We start from the raw sequence: 17805 nt of genomic DNA, 5'->3' as shown, positions 1-17805 counted from the left end.
AGATCAACTTAGGGTGCGTTCGGAAATTGCGCACTGGAGCGCACTCGCCTATTGGTTTGTATTGGCCAGTGCGCTCAGTGCTATATTTCCGAACGCACCCATATAGATTCCATCAAGATGTGTGATTGAGGTATTTACACTAGAATGTATATACGTATATATATAAAAGAATAAATAAATAACATTGATTGCATTTAGCCTATAACTGAAAATGTATTATAATCTTTGGGAGTGTAAAAAAATAATATGTAAGGATGCAAAGGAGGGCTAGATGATGGTAAATGGCTGTCTGACATTCATATTTATCATTATTATTATTAATAATAATAACTATTTATAAAGCACTTTATAAAGCACAAAACAAGGCTATGAATTTCTTTAAAAAAATACAAAATAAAATAAAATCTGCAACACAATAAAAAACATAACGTAACATAAAGTGCAGTAAGAAATTAATCAAAGGAAAATGTAGCTGATTTTGAATCACAATTCTGATGTGAGAAGATCATAGGTTTGGTGTAAAATTGCCCTATGTCTTCTGAGTTTTTCATATACGGGAGTACATTCCATATGCGAAACGATGACATACACAGGAGGAGACATAGGGTATTTTTTCCCCCACACTAAACTGTATATCCTTACATCAGAACAATGGGATTTAGATTCAAAATCGCCCAAAGCATCAAACAATTCCAATTCCACAAATTGCATATTGTATTGATAAATCAGTACATGTCTTGGTGTACTCATGGAACAGGTGACCATGTATGCACATATACCCATCATTTTATAGCATAATAACACACATTGGTCTGACACGATTAGGATGTTGATTTGATGGCACTCGGTTGGCGCAGTGGTTAAGTGCCTGCCCAGTGCCCACCACCACGGAGGTCATGGGTTCAAATCCACGTGGTGCATCAGGCTTTGTCGAGCGTCCACACGAACACAATTGGCCCGTTTCGGAGGAGGGAAGCCGGGCGGGCAGGGAGATAATTGGCATTGCACGTAATCCTACTGGCTGGGGCGGCACCTGTCAACAGGGAGTGTTGGGCGGGAGGAGTAGGACGAAGGCCCTACATCCTCCCGGTGGGGACTTCCTCACTGGTAGGTGAGTCAGTAGGATATAACAGCAGTGACAACACAGAAATTGATTGGCATAACCATAACGAGTAAATTGGGGAGAAAAATGGGTAAAAAAAAAAAGGATGTTGATTTGATTTAGCCTCAGAAGTTGGAATCTTCACAGGGAATAGGTCTGAAGAGAACCTCTCTGTTCTCCTCTAGTAGAATGTCATATCTGCAAAGAGGCCTGGATGGTAGAGACATACACACAGTCATGAATGTTTTATGTAAATTCTCAAACCGAGATAAGACAGGAAAGTGACCTGTTGTTAATCAGATAATAGGCTGCACTAGCGCTCCTGTTTTCGTGTATAGAGGGGCGGGTGTATAGAGGCGCGGAGAGATTACGCCTGATCCCATTGGTTCACCGATCTCTCCGTCAACCCCCGCCCCGTTAACACAACATTACGAGCGACGCCCACTGCACTCTGGTTGGTTGGGGAAATGAAACACTTCCTATACCGGGTACACCGACGCGCTCCTCCAGGATTACATTTTTTAGCAAAACTAAACAATAAAAGCCTGGAGATCGAGGCTAATCAGATAATGACACACAATCTATGAAACACACAACATAACTCTTCTACAGGTCACGGGATTGGTTGCTTGCTAGATGAAAATAATAATGGCTAAATTGTCACATTAACTGCATGAAAGACATAATAGTAAAATTCCTGAAAACATTGAAAATATGCACACATACACAGTACAATCCTGAATGTTAGTTTAACTCTTTAGAGTTTAAATGTAACTGTGAGAGTCTCTGCAAGTTAATCAATGTAACCAAATGGACATTACGGGTGCATTTGGTTACATTTATACAGTCTCAGAGTTACAGATGCATATCCCAGGGGAGTAGAGGTGCTGAGGAGGCGGGCCGCACCCCCGGCCCTTCGCCCAGAGGAACTAACGAATATGCATGTTTTTGCGTATATTATCATATTGTGTTTTGTAAAGAAGAAATTGGTCTTGACTGGCTGTGTGAGTGAATAACTCGAATTAAGCAACAGGTTCTCATGGGATGTGGTGCCTACTCTTATATTTAATGTGTTATAATATGTTGTAACCTAACGTGTTTTTCTCGTTAGGCATGTTTTTCTTGACATCCTGCACGCACACCATATGCATGATGTCAAGCGGTTTCAAAATGCAAATGTTGGCGAGAGAGAGAGAGAGAGAAAGAAACTCTCTCTCTTTACATCGTAGAAAGAGAGAGAGAGAGTGTGTGAGTGTGTTAAAGGGATAGTTCACCCCCAAATTGACTTTTTTTCTATCGACCCACAGAGACTTGAATTCATGGATATTTTTTTGTTTTTGTCACATTCCTAAGACAATCATTTGATGTCCGGCAGCGGTTCCGGCACAAAGGAGACTCTTTGTGTCTCCTACCAAAACCGCTGCCTACCGGTCCGCTGGTCATCAAATTATTGGCTTAGGAATGCGACAAAAACTAAAAAATATCCTTGAATTCAAGTCTCCATGGGGTGACTAATCGATAGAAAAAAAGTATGTTTTTGGGTGAACTATCCCTTTAATGCCTGTCTTTAAAATATATACGTCTAGCCTCTTAATAAAAACTGTAGCCTAGTAATTAATTACGGGTTAAAACTCGGTTGACCTGCGTCTTGCGACAGTGGTGTCAGTGGCACTAAAAGGTGCCTACACAGGGGTAGTCCGTTAGGATCTATGCACAGTGATTATAGCATTGTTTCTCAAAGTGGGGTGCGGGAGCCCCCAGGGGTCCTAGAGGGGGTTGCAGCGGGTCCCAAGCAAAAGTAGTTAATACAATCATTTTACCATTTATATGTTGGCTATTCAAAAATAGCAGATCTACAAGCTCACAGTGCGTCACTTTGTGCAGAGCTTGTTTGTTTTGTTCAATAACTTTTAATTATTTTAACATACATCTTCTTTTCTGGTGGTCCCGACTCCCTAGCACAAAACCTTTTCAGATGGGCGTCCACGGCCAAATACATATATCAATTTGAGGGTCCTTGACATGAAAAGGTTTGAGAACCACAGTGATTATGGGGTTATAAGAGCGCATTGTGCACCAGTTGGTATCAAAACATCTTCCCATGGCTATCATGGTCAGGGCACCTGTTCAGCAGGGAGTAATGGGAAGAATGTCTCTATCTATGCTCAGATAGAGAGAAAGCCTTGACCGAACTGCACTTCCTACTCGAAACACGATCTTCCTGCGGCTACGTACAAATGGATAAATTACAGGCCCATTTGGTTAAATGTGTACAGTCTAAGACTCTAAGTGCTTCTCAAACTTTTTCATGCCAAGGACCCCCAAATGTATATATATTTGGCCGCAGACCCCCACCTGAAAATGTGTTGTGCCAGGGACCCCCAGAAACAAAGATTTGTGTTAAAATGTTTGCTTAAAAATATATATATTTATTCGAACATTTTCACTAATGTTCAAGATTTTAGAAAAATAGCAGATCTACAAGCTCATAGCACGAAGTGACTCGCTGTGAGCTTGTATATCTACTATTTTTGAATAGCCAAAGAATAAAAGGTTAAAGTGGTTAAAATGATTGTGATACTATATTAACACATTTTGCTGGGGACCCCCTGGAACATACCCCGGACCTCACTTTGAGAACCAATGATCTAAGAGTTAAAACTATCATTTTTCAGTGTAGTTTTATCAACGGCAGTTTTTACCTGTCCTTGCGTTCAAGATGTGTGAGGTGCAGTCTGAGAACGCGTAGTTTATATTTGGGCTTGAGAAGGCCATTCCCAGTGGAAAATGTGACAGAGATCTTTTGCACCAATGGAAGGTCCTTGTCGAACTGTGCCAGGAGCCTGGTTTCTTTGTATTTCTGGAACTTGGCTGCTTTACTGGTGGGATAAAGATATTTTAATGTCATAATGAGTCCAGAGAGGAAATGGCAGTCTGACACAAAGATTAGAGTGCGATGTTTACAGTAAAGCTGCTATCTGCTTTCATGTCCTAACCCGGGATTCGAACCCCAAAATGTCTACTCCCGCTTGTCCAGGGGACAAATATTATATTTATATTGTATTAACATACTCTACCATACAGACTGGTTAAAATAATGTTTTATTCATTCAAATAATTTCCGGATTGCAGCTTTAATAGGGTTATTTCACACATGATGCTCTTATCTATATCTTGATCCCTTTATAGAATCGATTCCACAACATATATTATCCTACTGTACATGCAAGATCAAAATCAAAATCCTCAGTGTTAAATTAAACTCTGAGAAATGTAACCAAATGGACCTGTACACTCTTGGAGTTACAACTGGACATAAATATATATATGAAGACTGAGGATTTTACTGTGTCGATATTTGACTTGATGAAAAGTCTTAGTCGTAGTAAATAAGTATATAAAGCAAGTTGATAATTTGATACCTACATGTTCTAATAAATATCTCTCTGAGACTTCAGAGGGATGTGTGTGGGAACAAATAGATTTCAAAATATTAAGTTCTTTCATTTGTATTTTTAATCATGTTACTGATCTGTCTTCCTAATAGAAACTCTCGATGAAAATGAGTCGGTGAAGGCTGTTAATACGATACGATAATCAGTTGGGCAGAATATATTTTTGATTTATCTACGGTGTGTATTGACTTACTGGTTAATGGTCGCCTGTGTCTCCTTACCACCACCATGAAGTTTAATGGTGATGTAGCCCCAGCGTACTTCCTGGTTCCATGTCACTATATCCACCTTATAGCTTGTCTCTAAGAGAGTAGGGGAGATAAGGAATTTATTTATATTCATGTTTTATTTATATACACACGTGTACGTAGGCTACATGCACACAGGCACGCACAGAGGGAGAGAGAGGTTGAGAGAGGTAGACAGTGGTGTAAAGTAACTAAGTATATTTACTCAAGTAATGTAATTAAGTACAATTCTGAGGTACTTTCACTTTACTGGAGTATTTCCAATTGTCTCTACTTTTACTTCTACTCCACTACATATCAGAGGCAAATATTGTACTTTTACTCCACTACAAAACTTTAGTTACTAGTAACTTTTAAGATATAAATTATGATATTATAAAACATACATTAACCACTTTAGCCCTATTTTATACCTAGGCTATTTGAAAATAGCCGATCTACAAGCTCACAACACGTCGCATCGCGGCGCGTTGTGAGCTTGTAGATCTGCTATTTTCAAACATTTTAGTACTTTTACTTTTGGTACTTTAAGTACATTTTGATGCCAATACTTTTGTACTTTTAATCAAGTACATTTAGAATTCTGGACTTTTACTTGTAACAGAGTATTTCTATATTTCAGTATTGATACTTTTTAAGAAATAATTTGTAAACTTTTTAAGTAAAGAATTTGAGTACTTTTTCCACCACTGCACACGTGTACGTAGACTACATGCACACAGGCACGCACAGAGGGAGAGAGAGGTTGAGAGGTAGAGACAGACAGACAGACAGACAGACAGACAGACAGACAGACAGACAGACAGACAGACAGACAGACAGACAGACAGACAGACAGACAGACAGACAGACAGACAGACAGACAGACAGACAGAAAGACAGACAGATAGAGACCGGAGGCTGTTTGTTACAATGTATTATTACTCACTGCAGTATGGAGACTGTTTGTTAGTGCTGAAGAAAGTCGTTGTCCGGCCCAGTTTCAGCAGCTTGTCTCTCCACCGTGTGATGTCATAACCTGAAAATGAATGTGAAGTTTCTGTCATTTCAACAGGAATGAAACCTCTTTAACAGGGGCTCATAAAAAAAAAAACATATCCAGTTTTGATCAAACTGCATCTGTCATCTTTGATTTACTTATTAGAATACAAATATTTTTTGATATTTTGCTAGCATATATGGCTCAAATATTATTTTAACTAGGACACATTTGTGAAAACAAATGATAGATCTCTCCTTCATGGGAAGAGTTTGCAGGTACATGATGCTGTTATTTGCACTAGCTAAACTGAGACTTTTCATGTTGAACGAAGACATATTTTTCATTTAACTTTAATAGTTGATAAATCAGGTGCTAACCAAAGACAGGGCATCCGGCATCGCCAAACTGATCACAATCCATACAGCGTCCATCCAGGAAGTCTTTGTAGCTGTCACATGGGTAGGCGGTGATATTATGCGTCCGGCTCATTGAGTCGAGATAAAGGAACACAGATCTCTGGTGGTCACATTTAAAGTATTTTGAACCTACACAGGAGAAGAAAGAAAAAAAGACACTCCATTGTGGCTTGGTTCTGGACATCACGTGATACGGTCACGTGGTTCATGTATCGTGTGTAATTCATCAACACCCATTATGAAGATTCAATGGCAAGAGTTACTTCCGCATTCTTCTTGATCTTGTAATTGTTATCTCTGAGCACACCGAAACAACTTCCAAATGAACTGTAACGTGGTTTTGGGCAGTAAATAAATGAATATTGAATATCATGAATGTTCTTCATTTACAACAGAAGTCTATGGGAGTGTCGAGCTCTCTCTCTCTCTCTCTCTCTCTCTCTCTCTCTCTCTCTCTCTCTCTCTCTCTCTCTCTCTCTCTCTCTCTCTCTCTCTCTCTCTCGGGAACAACCCACCCAAAGAGGCGTATCACCCTCTAACACCCAATCAGTCATAATGATAAATACAGTATATATAACCAGTGATGTCATCTTCCTAACAAGAGTATTTTTTCCCCTTTTCCTGTAAAGTTAGTGATCTTACCAGAAAAGATTGTCCTTGGGCAGCCTGGTTGATCAGCCCCTCCGTTAGGGTAGAAATCTATGTGACCCAGAGGTTTTCTGAAGCCCAACGCTGTTAAGACACAGTGAAACACTGCTGTAAACAACTACTACAGCTATTAAGACTACTTCAACTACAAAAAAACAACAACAACAACAACATCATCATTATGACAAAGCACTTTAGTGAATCATTCAAAGTGTCACACTCTTCAGAAGTTTCACTTTGACTGTCACCAGGCATTTCAGGTTTTCGTGGCAAAGGGTGGTTCTGTTTTATGACTTCATGCACACAGTGACGCGAGCTGTGATTGGTCTGTTTTTGAGGGGGCGGATTTATCCACAAACACTGTTCTAGACAGCTTGGCCTACGGCCACACCGTATAACGAAAATAGTACAATGAGAATAAACAGTATTTAAAATAGGAGGACATAAAGTCGCACGCTCCGCCTGCATATGCAGTATTTCTAATTGACGTTTCAGCCCTTTCTTAGGCCTTCTTCAGAATTTGTTGATTGCCTAAGGGCTGAAACGTCAATTAAAAATACTGCATAAGGAGCGGGAGCGTGCGACTTTTCCCCCTCCTATTGAACCCATTAAAACTGGGAAAGCATCTGTGTCATTTTTTATTTGAACCACTTTATCCATTATTTCATACTTTGGCTATTCAAAAATAGCAAATATACAAGCTCACAAGCTTGTAGATCTGCTATTTTTGAAAAACTTATGAACATTTGTGCAAATCTTTGAATATATATGTATTTTTAAAGCTATTTTTTTTACTCAAATCTTTGCTTCTCGGGGGGTCCCTGGAACAAAATATTTTGAGATGGGGGTCGGTGACCAAATACATATCATTTTGGGGGTCCTTGACATGAAACAGTTTGAGAACCACTGATATTATAGCAACATAAGTATTTTCAGAAAACTGTTAGGATTTAGAAGACATTTGTAGAATCGGCCTCAGGTCTTAATGGGTTAAGATTGTTCCCTAAACCTTGGTGTTTGTTACCTTTCCTGCTATAATAAACAGTATTTAACCACTTAAGCCCCATAGTATATACTTCGTTGACCGGGGTACCCCAGGGCTCTACATTAGGTCCCCTCTTTCTCCCTCTTCACCAAATCTCAAGCCAGAAACAGCTGACTAGAAGTTCAGCTTGTAGATGCGCTATCTTCGCCAAATGTTTGCCCCCAGAACTGGGAGGCCAGGGGTGCATGTGGTTACTTTCTGCTTAGCTTACCGTCCATGTCTGTGTGTACGACATCAACAAACTGTGCGTCAGTAGGGTCCAGGCGGTCTTCAGGGCTGGTGTCAGTGAACTGAGGCCCAGCGGGATCCAGAGCTGAAAGTTTGACATTGTTTAGTTTTCTGGCATTCAAAGCTGCATTGTGCATATACTGTACGTGGCCTTTACAATTAATGATAATCTATCTATTAATTCACAGAATCTCTGACACCCCACGGATCTAGAGAACCGTCCGAATGACCGACTTCAAACCTGGTGTGTGTGTGTGTGTGTGTGTGTGTGTGTGTGTGTGTGTGTGTGTGTGTGTGTGTGTGTGTGTGTGTGTGTAATCGCTAGGGCTGTCACGATTACAAATTTAAGTTGACGATAATTGTCACTCAAATAATTGTGATTAACGATTTAATTGTGTTTGGCCATTGAACATTGGAACATTATGAATACAAATTTAATTTCTGTTTGCCTTTTAGGCTTCGTAATAAAAAATTGCACAGGGTAGATACCTGTATGACAAATAACTAAGACATTTTTTACATATTTGATAATTTTATACAGGTAAACATTGCAAAAATAACTGATCTACAAGCTTACAACGCGTGTAGATCTGCTATTTCAGCTTTTTGATTGAAAGTGTGTGAACATTTTTCAACATGGAAACGATTATAACGACTATGCAAAAATAATTGCGATTATCTCAAATAATTGCGATTAGACGTTTATGTAATAACTGTGACAGACCTAATGATCCAAGTGCACAGTTGGAAGTGGGTCAGATCAGCGGTTGTCCAGAAGAGACAATCCACACATATCTGTGTCTCTGTCTGTCTCTCTGTGTCCATTTGATCTCAATAAATGAAAATCCCTGATGATCAATATAACGTCATATTACTGACATCATAAAGTACCATGACGTACTAGTACGCCTCCAAGTACTATGATAATGTGTAGTGGACTAAGTACTCAGACAACGGATAAAAGGTATTGCCCTAATAATAATAAAAATGTAGTATACACTCTTTTGGGGTATTTTTTGTTACTTGTCCTCTGCATTTACCCATCCTAACTATTAGAAGCAGTGTGTCCTCTTAATACTGCGCACAGGGAGCAGTTAGGGGTTAAGTGACTTGCTCAAGGACACTTTGACACATAGGCTGGGTGGGCCGGGGGAGAACAAGGGACTTTCTGATTCACAGACTGCCTCTCTACCCACTCACTCAGCTATGGCCGCCCATAAAAACAACGTTTTATATACTTCATTGTACGAAGAATAGCAAAAATAGCCACACGCCCAACAGGCAGCAGCCAAAGTGAGTCAGATTTAGCTACTCCCGTACATTTGTGTGCTGTATAATATGAAATAGCGGGAAGGCATGGTATGGGGACAGTGGTGGAAAGTAACTAATTACATTTACTCAAGTACTGTACTTTACTTTACTGGAGTATTTCCAATTTTACTTTTTCTTCTACTCCACTACATCTCAGAGGCAAATATTGTACTTTTACTCCACTACAATTATTTTAAAACTTTAGTTACTAGTTACTTTGTAGATTTTGATTATTATTCCAAAACATACATTACCCACTTCAGCCCTATATACATTTTGGCCATTTGAAAATAGCAGATCTACAAGCTCACAATGTGACGCATTGTGAGCTTGTAGATCGGCTATTTTCAAAAGATTTGTATACATTGTATACATTTGAAAACATAATGAGTACCTTTACTTTTGGTACTTTAAGTATATTTTAATGCCAATACTTTTGTACTTTTACTCAAGTAAATTTGGATTACCAGATTTGTACTTGTAACAGAGTGTTTCTACATTGCAGTATTGATACTAAAAAATGTACCAATTCCACCACTGGTATGGGAGCAGGTGAACAGTGAGGTGCAAGATGTTTCAACATACAGTGCATATATGTTTCAGTTTCGCTATGAATTATTAAAGACATGGCACAATGCTGCTATAAGCCTCTCTAACGCTCTAACTACAGGGCATGGGTATGTATTGTGTTGTAACATAATACAACAATGTATTTGAAAAACGCTTAATTGTCTAACTATATACAGTATCTAACAAATGATGCATGCTTTGCCACATTATATACCTATGGATATCAAAAGTCTTGCACACCTGAATGAAATCTTTGGTGTGATGGTGGAGTATATATGTTACAGGGTGAATGGAGAACCAGGGTGATTGAAGAAGGCTTGCTCGTTTTTACCCACCCAGCAATTCTGTAGAAGAAACACTAGAGGGAGCCACAAGCCAGGCTTGTGCACAAGCACATATGGCCGCGACCACCCACACACACACAGTCACACACACACACATGCGCGCGCACGCACACGCGCTCATGCTTTCAATGGACTGTTAAGATACTTTTATTGTGTTCTGCTGGCTTTTGTTTTAGTTTCTCCCACACACACACACACACACACACACACACACACACACACACACACACACACACACACACACACACACACGCACACAGTGATCCATGAAAAGAACTATTCTGTCCCTATCGGTTTACAACTCGAACGGCGCTGTGTCGACTAGTAGAGCATCGGCCGGTCAGCGCGGGCACTCGCGCCTGGAGGCGCGAGGGCGCGCCTCCTCGGCCTCAAGCTCTACTAAGGCGGCGCGCCTCCGTCATGGACAAGCGTGTGCGTGTGAACGTGTGTTCAGCACTCCCCTAGCGTAGCTTCCTGGTTGCTATGTGGGGGGGAACAACAAAAGACAGGTCCGCGTCGCATCAAAGCCCCGCCTCTTGGCGCCGCGTTCTCCTTCTCCTCCTCGGAGGAGGAGAAGGAGAAGGAGGAGGAGGAGCTCCTCCTCCTCGCGAGCCTCGCATAATAAACCCCCGCCTCGCAGCGCCGCGTCCTCCTTCTTTTGAAAATAGCAGATCTACAAGCTCACACTCCTTCTCCTCCTCGCGAGCCTCGCTAATAAACCCTGTCTCGAAAAGCCCCGCCTCGCCCGAAGCCCTGTGCCTAAAAACGAGCGCTCTGTCTTCAATCACCCTGGATCTCCATTCACCCTGTGACATATACATGTGCACGTACACAGATCAAAGGATTAAAACACGGTCATCACTTTCTCAATAAAGAAAATATTGTCTCTGTCGGGTGGAAACCTGTCTGAAACTGTTAGATTTCAGGATTCAAATAAAAAAATAAATAGCAAAAGTAGCGGATCGACAAGGAGCTTGTAGATCTGCTACTTTTGATGCTTTTTGTGGGACACTGTAATATGATCAAGTAGGGCGTTCATTTGCGAAAAAGCACAAAATATGGAGATAAGAGGTTTCTGCCCGACAGCACCGATATTGTAACAATTAGCAACGTTTCAGTCAAAGACCTTCTTCAGGCATCATTTTGTAATGGAATTAAATACTGTGTGTACAGTATTCCTACCTGTGATTCTTCCTATTGTCCCATTCAGGCTAGCGCCTACAAAGCCTGATATGTGTGCTCCAAGACTCACTCCAATCATGTGGATGGAGCTCAGAGATGCTCCTTTTGCCTGGAAAGGGTCAAATCGACATGTTTTTTGTTATTCCAAATAATCTTATGATCTTTAACCTCTTAAGCCTCTCACACCGCCATACAACGCAAAATAGCCGATCTACAAGCTCACAACACAACGCATCCTGATGCGTTGTGATGCGATTTTCACTGCGTAACACCGGTGTATGATGTATTGAGAATGTTTGCCTAAAATAACATGCCCAAAACAGGTTCGCCTGGGTTGATGTAGTTAATAGATTTTAGGCATTGTATATTAAATCTCTGTTGGATTGGAATCCTGTAGTGACTGGCTCACGCTAAAAGTCCCCAAAGTAAAGACTGAACTGAGGAAAACAGCCTTTTGCTTTAGTGCCCCAACCACTTGGAATGACTTACAGCTTAAATTAAAGATCTGCTCTCCCATAACATACGGTCAATTTAAATCTTTGATTGCAGACCTACCCACAAGTGTCTGCAACTGCTTTTAAATTTGTGTTGTATATCAGACGATAGGGGAAAGTTTCTGTTTTGTTTTGGTTTTGTTTTGTTTTATCATTGATATGAATATTGATGTGAAAATGAAACTGTACTGTGATGTATCTCGACGACACTGCAAATGAGGGCAACCTCAATGTCCTTTGAGAATAAATAAAGGTTTGAAATTAAATGAAATGAGATCTCAAGACAGCTACCGGTATTTACATTCCCACCAGAGACAGTCAGTCAGTCAGTCAGTCAGTCAGTCAATAAATCAGCTTTTAATGTGGACCAATGCTCAGCTGTATGTTTACTTTGTACTGTTTTCTGTGCCATGGGAAGAAGTGCTGCACGAGGGGTGGCGTATATGAAAGGAAAACACTCAGAGAGATCAGGGACTCGCCCAGCATATCAGAATAAACAATCTAGATGCAGTAGTACCACAAGGAATGGTGGCATCAGATACTGTGTATTTGTAAATACCTAAAATTCCTGTCCTATGTGATAGAAAGAAGGCATAGAAGAGAGCTACGGGTGACGGCAGTGAACTAAACTGAACCCCAGTTTGTTTATGATATGAGATTTAAACCCCATGCTGTTTTTCCCAAAGCAGATTTCCCCAGCTGGTGCACCGATTCGAGGAAAGCTACCTCCCAGTCACAAACCGGCTTCTCTAACCCATTGGTTCTCAAAGTGGGGACCCCCAGGGGTCCTTGGGGGGGGGGGGGGGTACCAGGGGGTCCCCAGCAAAATTTGTTAATCACAAGCGTCACAATCATTTTAACCACTTTAACCATATTTTATTCTTTGGCTATTCAAAAATTGCAGATATACAAGCTATTGTTTTGACATTTTGAGGGTCCTTGACATGAAAAGCACTGCTTTAACCTACTGCATAGACCAGTGGGTTTTCAAAGTGGGGATCGGGGGCCCTCAAGGGGCCCTTGATGCGGAGGGGGAGGGGGTCTAGACTCTCACTATACCAGTAATTCCATCATCCACAGGCTGTCATCATGTCCTACCTGCATGGCTTCGATGAAGGCCGTGAGATTGGCCGCTGTTTTGCGCGTGTTCCTCACCACCTTCAGGTAGTCCAGGTTGGCGGCGCCGTAGTTCCAGTCCACCACCAGGACGTTCATGTCCTGCCTGGCCAGCAGCTGCTCCGTCAGGTTGCCCAGCCAGTTGGGCGGGGAGCCGGTGGGCCGGTAGCCGTGGATGATGAACGCCGTGGGCCTGGAGACGTGGAAGTCCGGGCTGGCGGACAGGTTGGAGTGGGACAGCAGCCGGCCACAGGTCACGTTGGCCCGGGTGTAGAGCAGCAGCCTCACGTCCAGGGTGGTCCCGATGAACGCGTGGTGGAAGTCCAGGTCGGTGAACGTGTCACATGCTTGGGCTGGGGGGGGGGGTGTGGGAGGAGGAGGCACCACCACCACGGAGTGACAAAGTGGAGAGAGGGTGAGAGAAAGACAGGGTGAGGGTGAGACATTGTTGGGTTGTGGGGCAGTGGTGGAAATAAAGTACTAAATTGTTTTACCTAAGTAAAAGTATCAATACTGCAGTGTAGAAATACTCTGTTACAAGTAAAAAGTCCGGTAATAAAAATTTACTTGAGTAAAAGTTCAAAAGTATTGGCATCAAAATATACTTAAAGTATCAAAAGTAAAAGTACTCACAACGCGACGCGTTGTGAGCTTGTAGATCGGCTATTTTCAAATGGCCGAAATATATAGTGTATAGGGCTGAAGTGGTTAATATATGTTTTGTAATAATAATCCAAATCTACAAAGTAAAAGTAAAAGTGAAGTAAAAGTATAATATTTGCCTCGAGATGTAGTGGAGTAGAAGTAAAAGTACTCCAGTAAAGTAAAAATACCTCAAAATTGTACAGTGCAGTACTTGAGTAAATGTACTTAAATGTACCTAAATGTCAACATTTTCAAAAATAGTGAAAATAGCCAATCTAGAAGCTATTTCCGCTGTTTGTCATACGGTACAATGAAGTTTATAGGGCGTTATGTGGTCAACAGGACAAATATAGTGGAACCGAGACTTGGCCATGCTGACCTCAGTGACGTATTTCCTTACAGACATGTTCCAAGGAAAAATGACCACACCATCTTTACAGACATGTTCCAAGGAAAGATGACCACATCATCTTTACAGTAAATATTGTACCATTATGGGAAAGCACCCATTGAAACAAAAACAAAGCACTTATATAACCGTCATCAATTTCCATGCACCTGTATGGAATATCCACACCTATTGTTGAAATAGCCTATCTTTAGTAAGAGAGAGAGTGTATGTGTGTGAGTGTGAGTACACGTGATTGTAGATACGGCTAAGCTGTAAATAATTAAGCAACATTTACTATACCGAATTGATTTACCGTTTTCTCTCATGTTTAGTGTGTGGGAGGCAGACAGTACCTTCACATATCTGGACAGTTAACAGCAGGAGTGGTGTCAGATATAGGAACATCCTTCAGAGCAGGAACAAAGATCTGCACTGATCTGCAGAGAGAAGGAAACATTTGAATCAAACTCTAGCTCAAAATAATGAGAGAGAGAGAGAGAGAGAGAGAGAGAGAGAGAGAGACACACACAGAGAGAACAACATAACTGCAGCCAAATGTCTCACCTTTGCAGCTTTTCTACTATTACAGGAGTGTGTCAAAGTTCCAAAGTGATCCTCCTCATGTTTGTAACTGTAACCTATTGAGTCGAGGAAGCAAAGAACAGGCAGTATACAGGCAGTATCTCTGTATCCACCCTTTAAACACAAGGAGAAACACGCCCCTTGGCCGTGGGACGGGCCAGGACACAGGTGAAACATTCCTGTGTGACAAAATGATTCTAACCGGACCTGTTAGATGGGTTTACACGCTGGTATCGAGTTTTACGGTTTACCTTAAACCAGTGGTTACATGTTTCATAGGGCATATCAACTATATCCTATTGCTTTTCTGTTGTGGTTGAAAGTTCATTAAAAACAAGCTGTTTGTGTTACAACAGCACACAGCAAAATCCAGTGTTCATTTATCCATTTGTAACTCTGAGTGACACTCTATGAGTGTTAATTTGATTCTGGGAGTGAACAAAATGTAACCAAATGGACCCGTTTGATTACATTTTGTACACTCCCAGAGTTAAATTAAACACTGAGGATTTTATTGTGCATGCAGTGGGGTTATTTAGTTTTGTCCTGCTGTGCCAAAATCTAACTCTGTCAGTAGTAAAGACATGTTTCTAATCTCAAATGTTCTAGGATGCATATTGTCATCAAATATTGAGTACCTGAATGTGAGTCTATGAATATTTATATTTTTAGTTAAAGGTGGTGAGATCCAGAGGTGGGTTTAGTAACAAGATACATTTACATAGTTACATTTACTTAACAAACGTTTGGAATAAATTGTACTCATAGGAGTCATTTTAATGCAACATTTTAAAGTAAAAATGTTCAAATGATTTAGCTACATTGGATATAATTGTTACTTTTATTTGTACCCTTCCCCCCCTATACCCATTCTGTTTCTTTCATTCAATCAGAAATACTTCAGCCAAAGAGGCTGACTTGGTTGTTTATTTCTGTTGGAAATTTTCGGACTATTTAAACAATAAATACGATCATATGAAATAACTCAGTACTTGAGTAGTCTTTTCACTAGAAACCTTCTTACTCTGAATTAATAAAGTAATTACTTGGATGACTACTTTTACTTCTAATTGAGTCATTATTATTCTAAAGTAACAATACTTTTACTTGAGTTTTTGGTTGCTCTACCCACCTCTGTTGAGTCCTACCTCAAGTCATGGCATTTGATTGGGCAACATGCCTATTGTCTCTGAGAGGTATTATGCATCATAAAAGCTTAAGAAGATAAGAGATGTATCTTTTTCTTTAATTGTTGCATCTCCATTAGCCTTCTGGGACAGATGTCACAAGAGCAGCATCAATATTCATATGCTTGTACAGTAAATACTTTTGTACACAGTTGGAGCAAATTTAAAAAATCGATAAATAGGCTACTCTTTCTTTGAAGAAGAAAAATAACACATGCATATTTAGCCTATGTTATCAACACAAAAACTTAAAAATGTATTTAATCAAATAGCCTATAGGGGAAAAAACGGTTTAATTGAATGTATTGCATGACATGACAGAAACAATGCTTATAAATAAAATAACCTACCTGTTGGTCATGAAGAAGTTAGTCTTATGACTTGCCTACTGTGAAATTGAAAGGAAAAGGAAAATACTGTAATATTCTGGATTTCCTCCTCCCTCGATTGTATTCTATATCTATATATCACAAATATATGTCAATAAATATCATATGACTAATATAAGGATCTGAGACTATTCCACACGCCACATCTTTGGAATGAAGACAGTTCTAGTAGCAACTCAATGAATGTTAGAAACTCAAATGATTCAACCACTGAAGTTTCTCCAACTCAACTCGCCTCTAGGTGGCGACAACCACAAACGGGGAGGAGAGTATGGTTTTGAAGATTTCTGGCCTCAGTACAGTACAGTAGTCTGGGTTATTTTCATTTTAAAAGTACTCATTATGCAGAATGTCCCATTTCACAAGTTTTCAAATGGATGAAATGTATAAAAATCTTTTGAAAATAGAAGATCTACAAGCTCCACGTGAGCTTGTGGAGTATTAAAAGTATATAACATTTGCCACTGAGATGTAGTAGTGGAGTAGAAGTAAAAGTACTGAAAATTAGAAATACTCCAGTAAAGTAGAAATACCTCAAACTTGTACTTAAGTACAGTACTTGAGTAAATGTACTTAGTTACTTTACACCACTGCGTAGTTGTAATTGTAGATTAATTGTCACTGACTGGGACCTGTTGTCCTGCTGTGCTTGGGTCTAAAGGTTGCAGATGTGAAAGATATCTCTGACACACAGATATAATAAATAAAACCATTAAAGTGTCTCTCACCCTTGACTGATCGTTCGTTTGATGATTGACTCATTGGTTGATTGATTGATTGAATTTTATTTCCTACATTAAACTACACAGATCATAGCCTACATGTAGACCTGCTATGAATCTAGCAGGACATGCCGTATGGTCACATGACTTATCTCCATGGTGGAAAGTAACTAAGTACATTTACTCGAGTCTCAAGTACTGTATACTTTTTAATTTTTGGGTATTTTTTACTTTACTGCCGTATTTCCAATTTTCTGTACTTTTACTTCTACTCCACTATATCCCAAAGGCAAATATTATACTTTTACTCCACTACAATTATTTGAAAACTTTAGTTACCAGTTAATTTGTAGATTTTGGTTATTATTACAAAACATGCAAAACATGCAACAAGCGCCTGTACGGGGCACTACCAAGTGTATCAGAAAATATAGGCATAGCAGTGGCGGCCATTTTCTGGTTCCACTTCAAAATAATCAATGCATTTTTCCCATTGACATTTCCAAAAATATTTATTTCAATTCATTTAAGCCTAGAATCAAGCAATTTTTCTGTGATTCAATTTTATTTTATATTTAATTTATGATATACTATATTTAATAAATACCCTTTGTTTTGCCGTTTTCAAAAACGTTTTTTCACAGAATCAAACGTTTTATCGTCATGATTCACCAGGACCCTGGATGGCTTGATTCTAGGCTTAAAATAATTGATATAAATATTTTTGGAAATGTCAATGGGAAAAATG

At 39.9% G+C, this 17805-nt stretch overlaps 1 protein-coding gene across 1 annotated transcript; it reads right to left on the bottom strand.

Annotated features, from left to right (window-relative positions):
• Window positions 1-1199: 1199 nt before the first annotated feature.
• LOC308090575 (lipase member H-like) lies at window positions 1200-16527 on the bottom strand. Its single transcript, XM_080435802.1, has 12 exons — window positions 16297-16527; window positions 14742-14815; window positions 14531-14614; window positions 13124-13494; window positions 11532-11640; window positions 8108-8209; window positions 6846-6935; window positions 6165-6332; window positions 5734-5823; window positions 4751-4859; window positions 3805-3981; window positions 1200-1312 (listed from the first exon to the last, which is right to left on the bottom strand). Exons 3-12 carry the CDS (start codon window positions 14580-14582, stop codon window positions 1228-1230), a joined length of 1353 nt encoding a protein of 450 aa, XP_080291928.1. The 5' UTR covers window positions 14583-14614; window positions 14742-14815; window positions 16297-16527; the 3' UTR covers window positions 1200-1227.
• Window positions 16528-17805: the final 1278 nt, after the last annotated feature.

This window comes from Gymnoscopelus braueri (assembly GCF_963280865.1).
Source record: "Gymnoscopelus braueri genome assembly, chromosome: 8".
In the NCBI taxonomy this organism is placed as follows: Eukaryota; Metazoa; Chordata; class Actinopteri; order Myctophiformes; family Myctophidae; genus Gymnoscopelus; species Gymnoscopelus braueri.
Note: the sequence above shows the minus strand (reverse complement) of the source record. Positions and strands in the feature narration are given on the sequence as shown.

Bases quoted from the DNA above. Each gene is read 5' to 3' on its own strand.
- LOC308090575 (XM_080435802.1), bottom strand. From the start codon at position 14,582: ATGTTCCTATATCTGACACCACTCCTGCTGTTAACTGTCCAGATATGT. The intron at 5,824-6,164 runs GTTAGCACCTGA...ATTCATTTTCAG, and splicing joins TGCCGGATGCCCTGTCTTTG to GTTATGACATCACACGGTGG. The intron at 1,313-3,804 runs GTAAAAACTGCC...TCTACCATCCAG, and splicing joins CATCTTGAACGCAAGGACAG to GCCTCTTTGCAGATATGACA.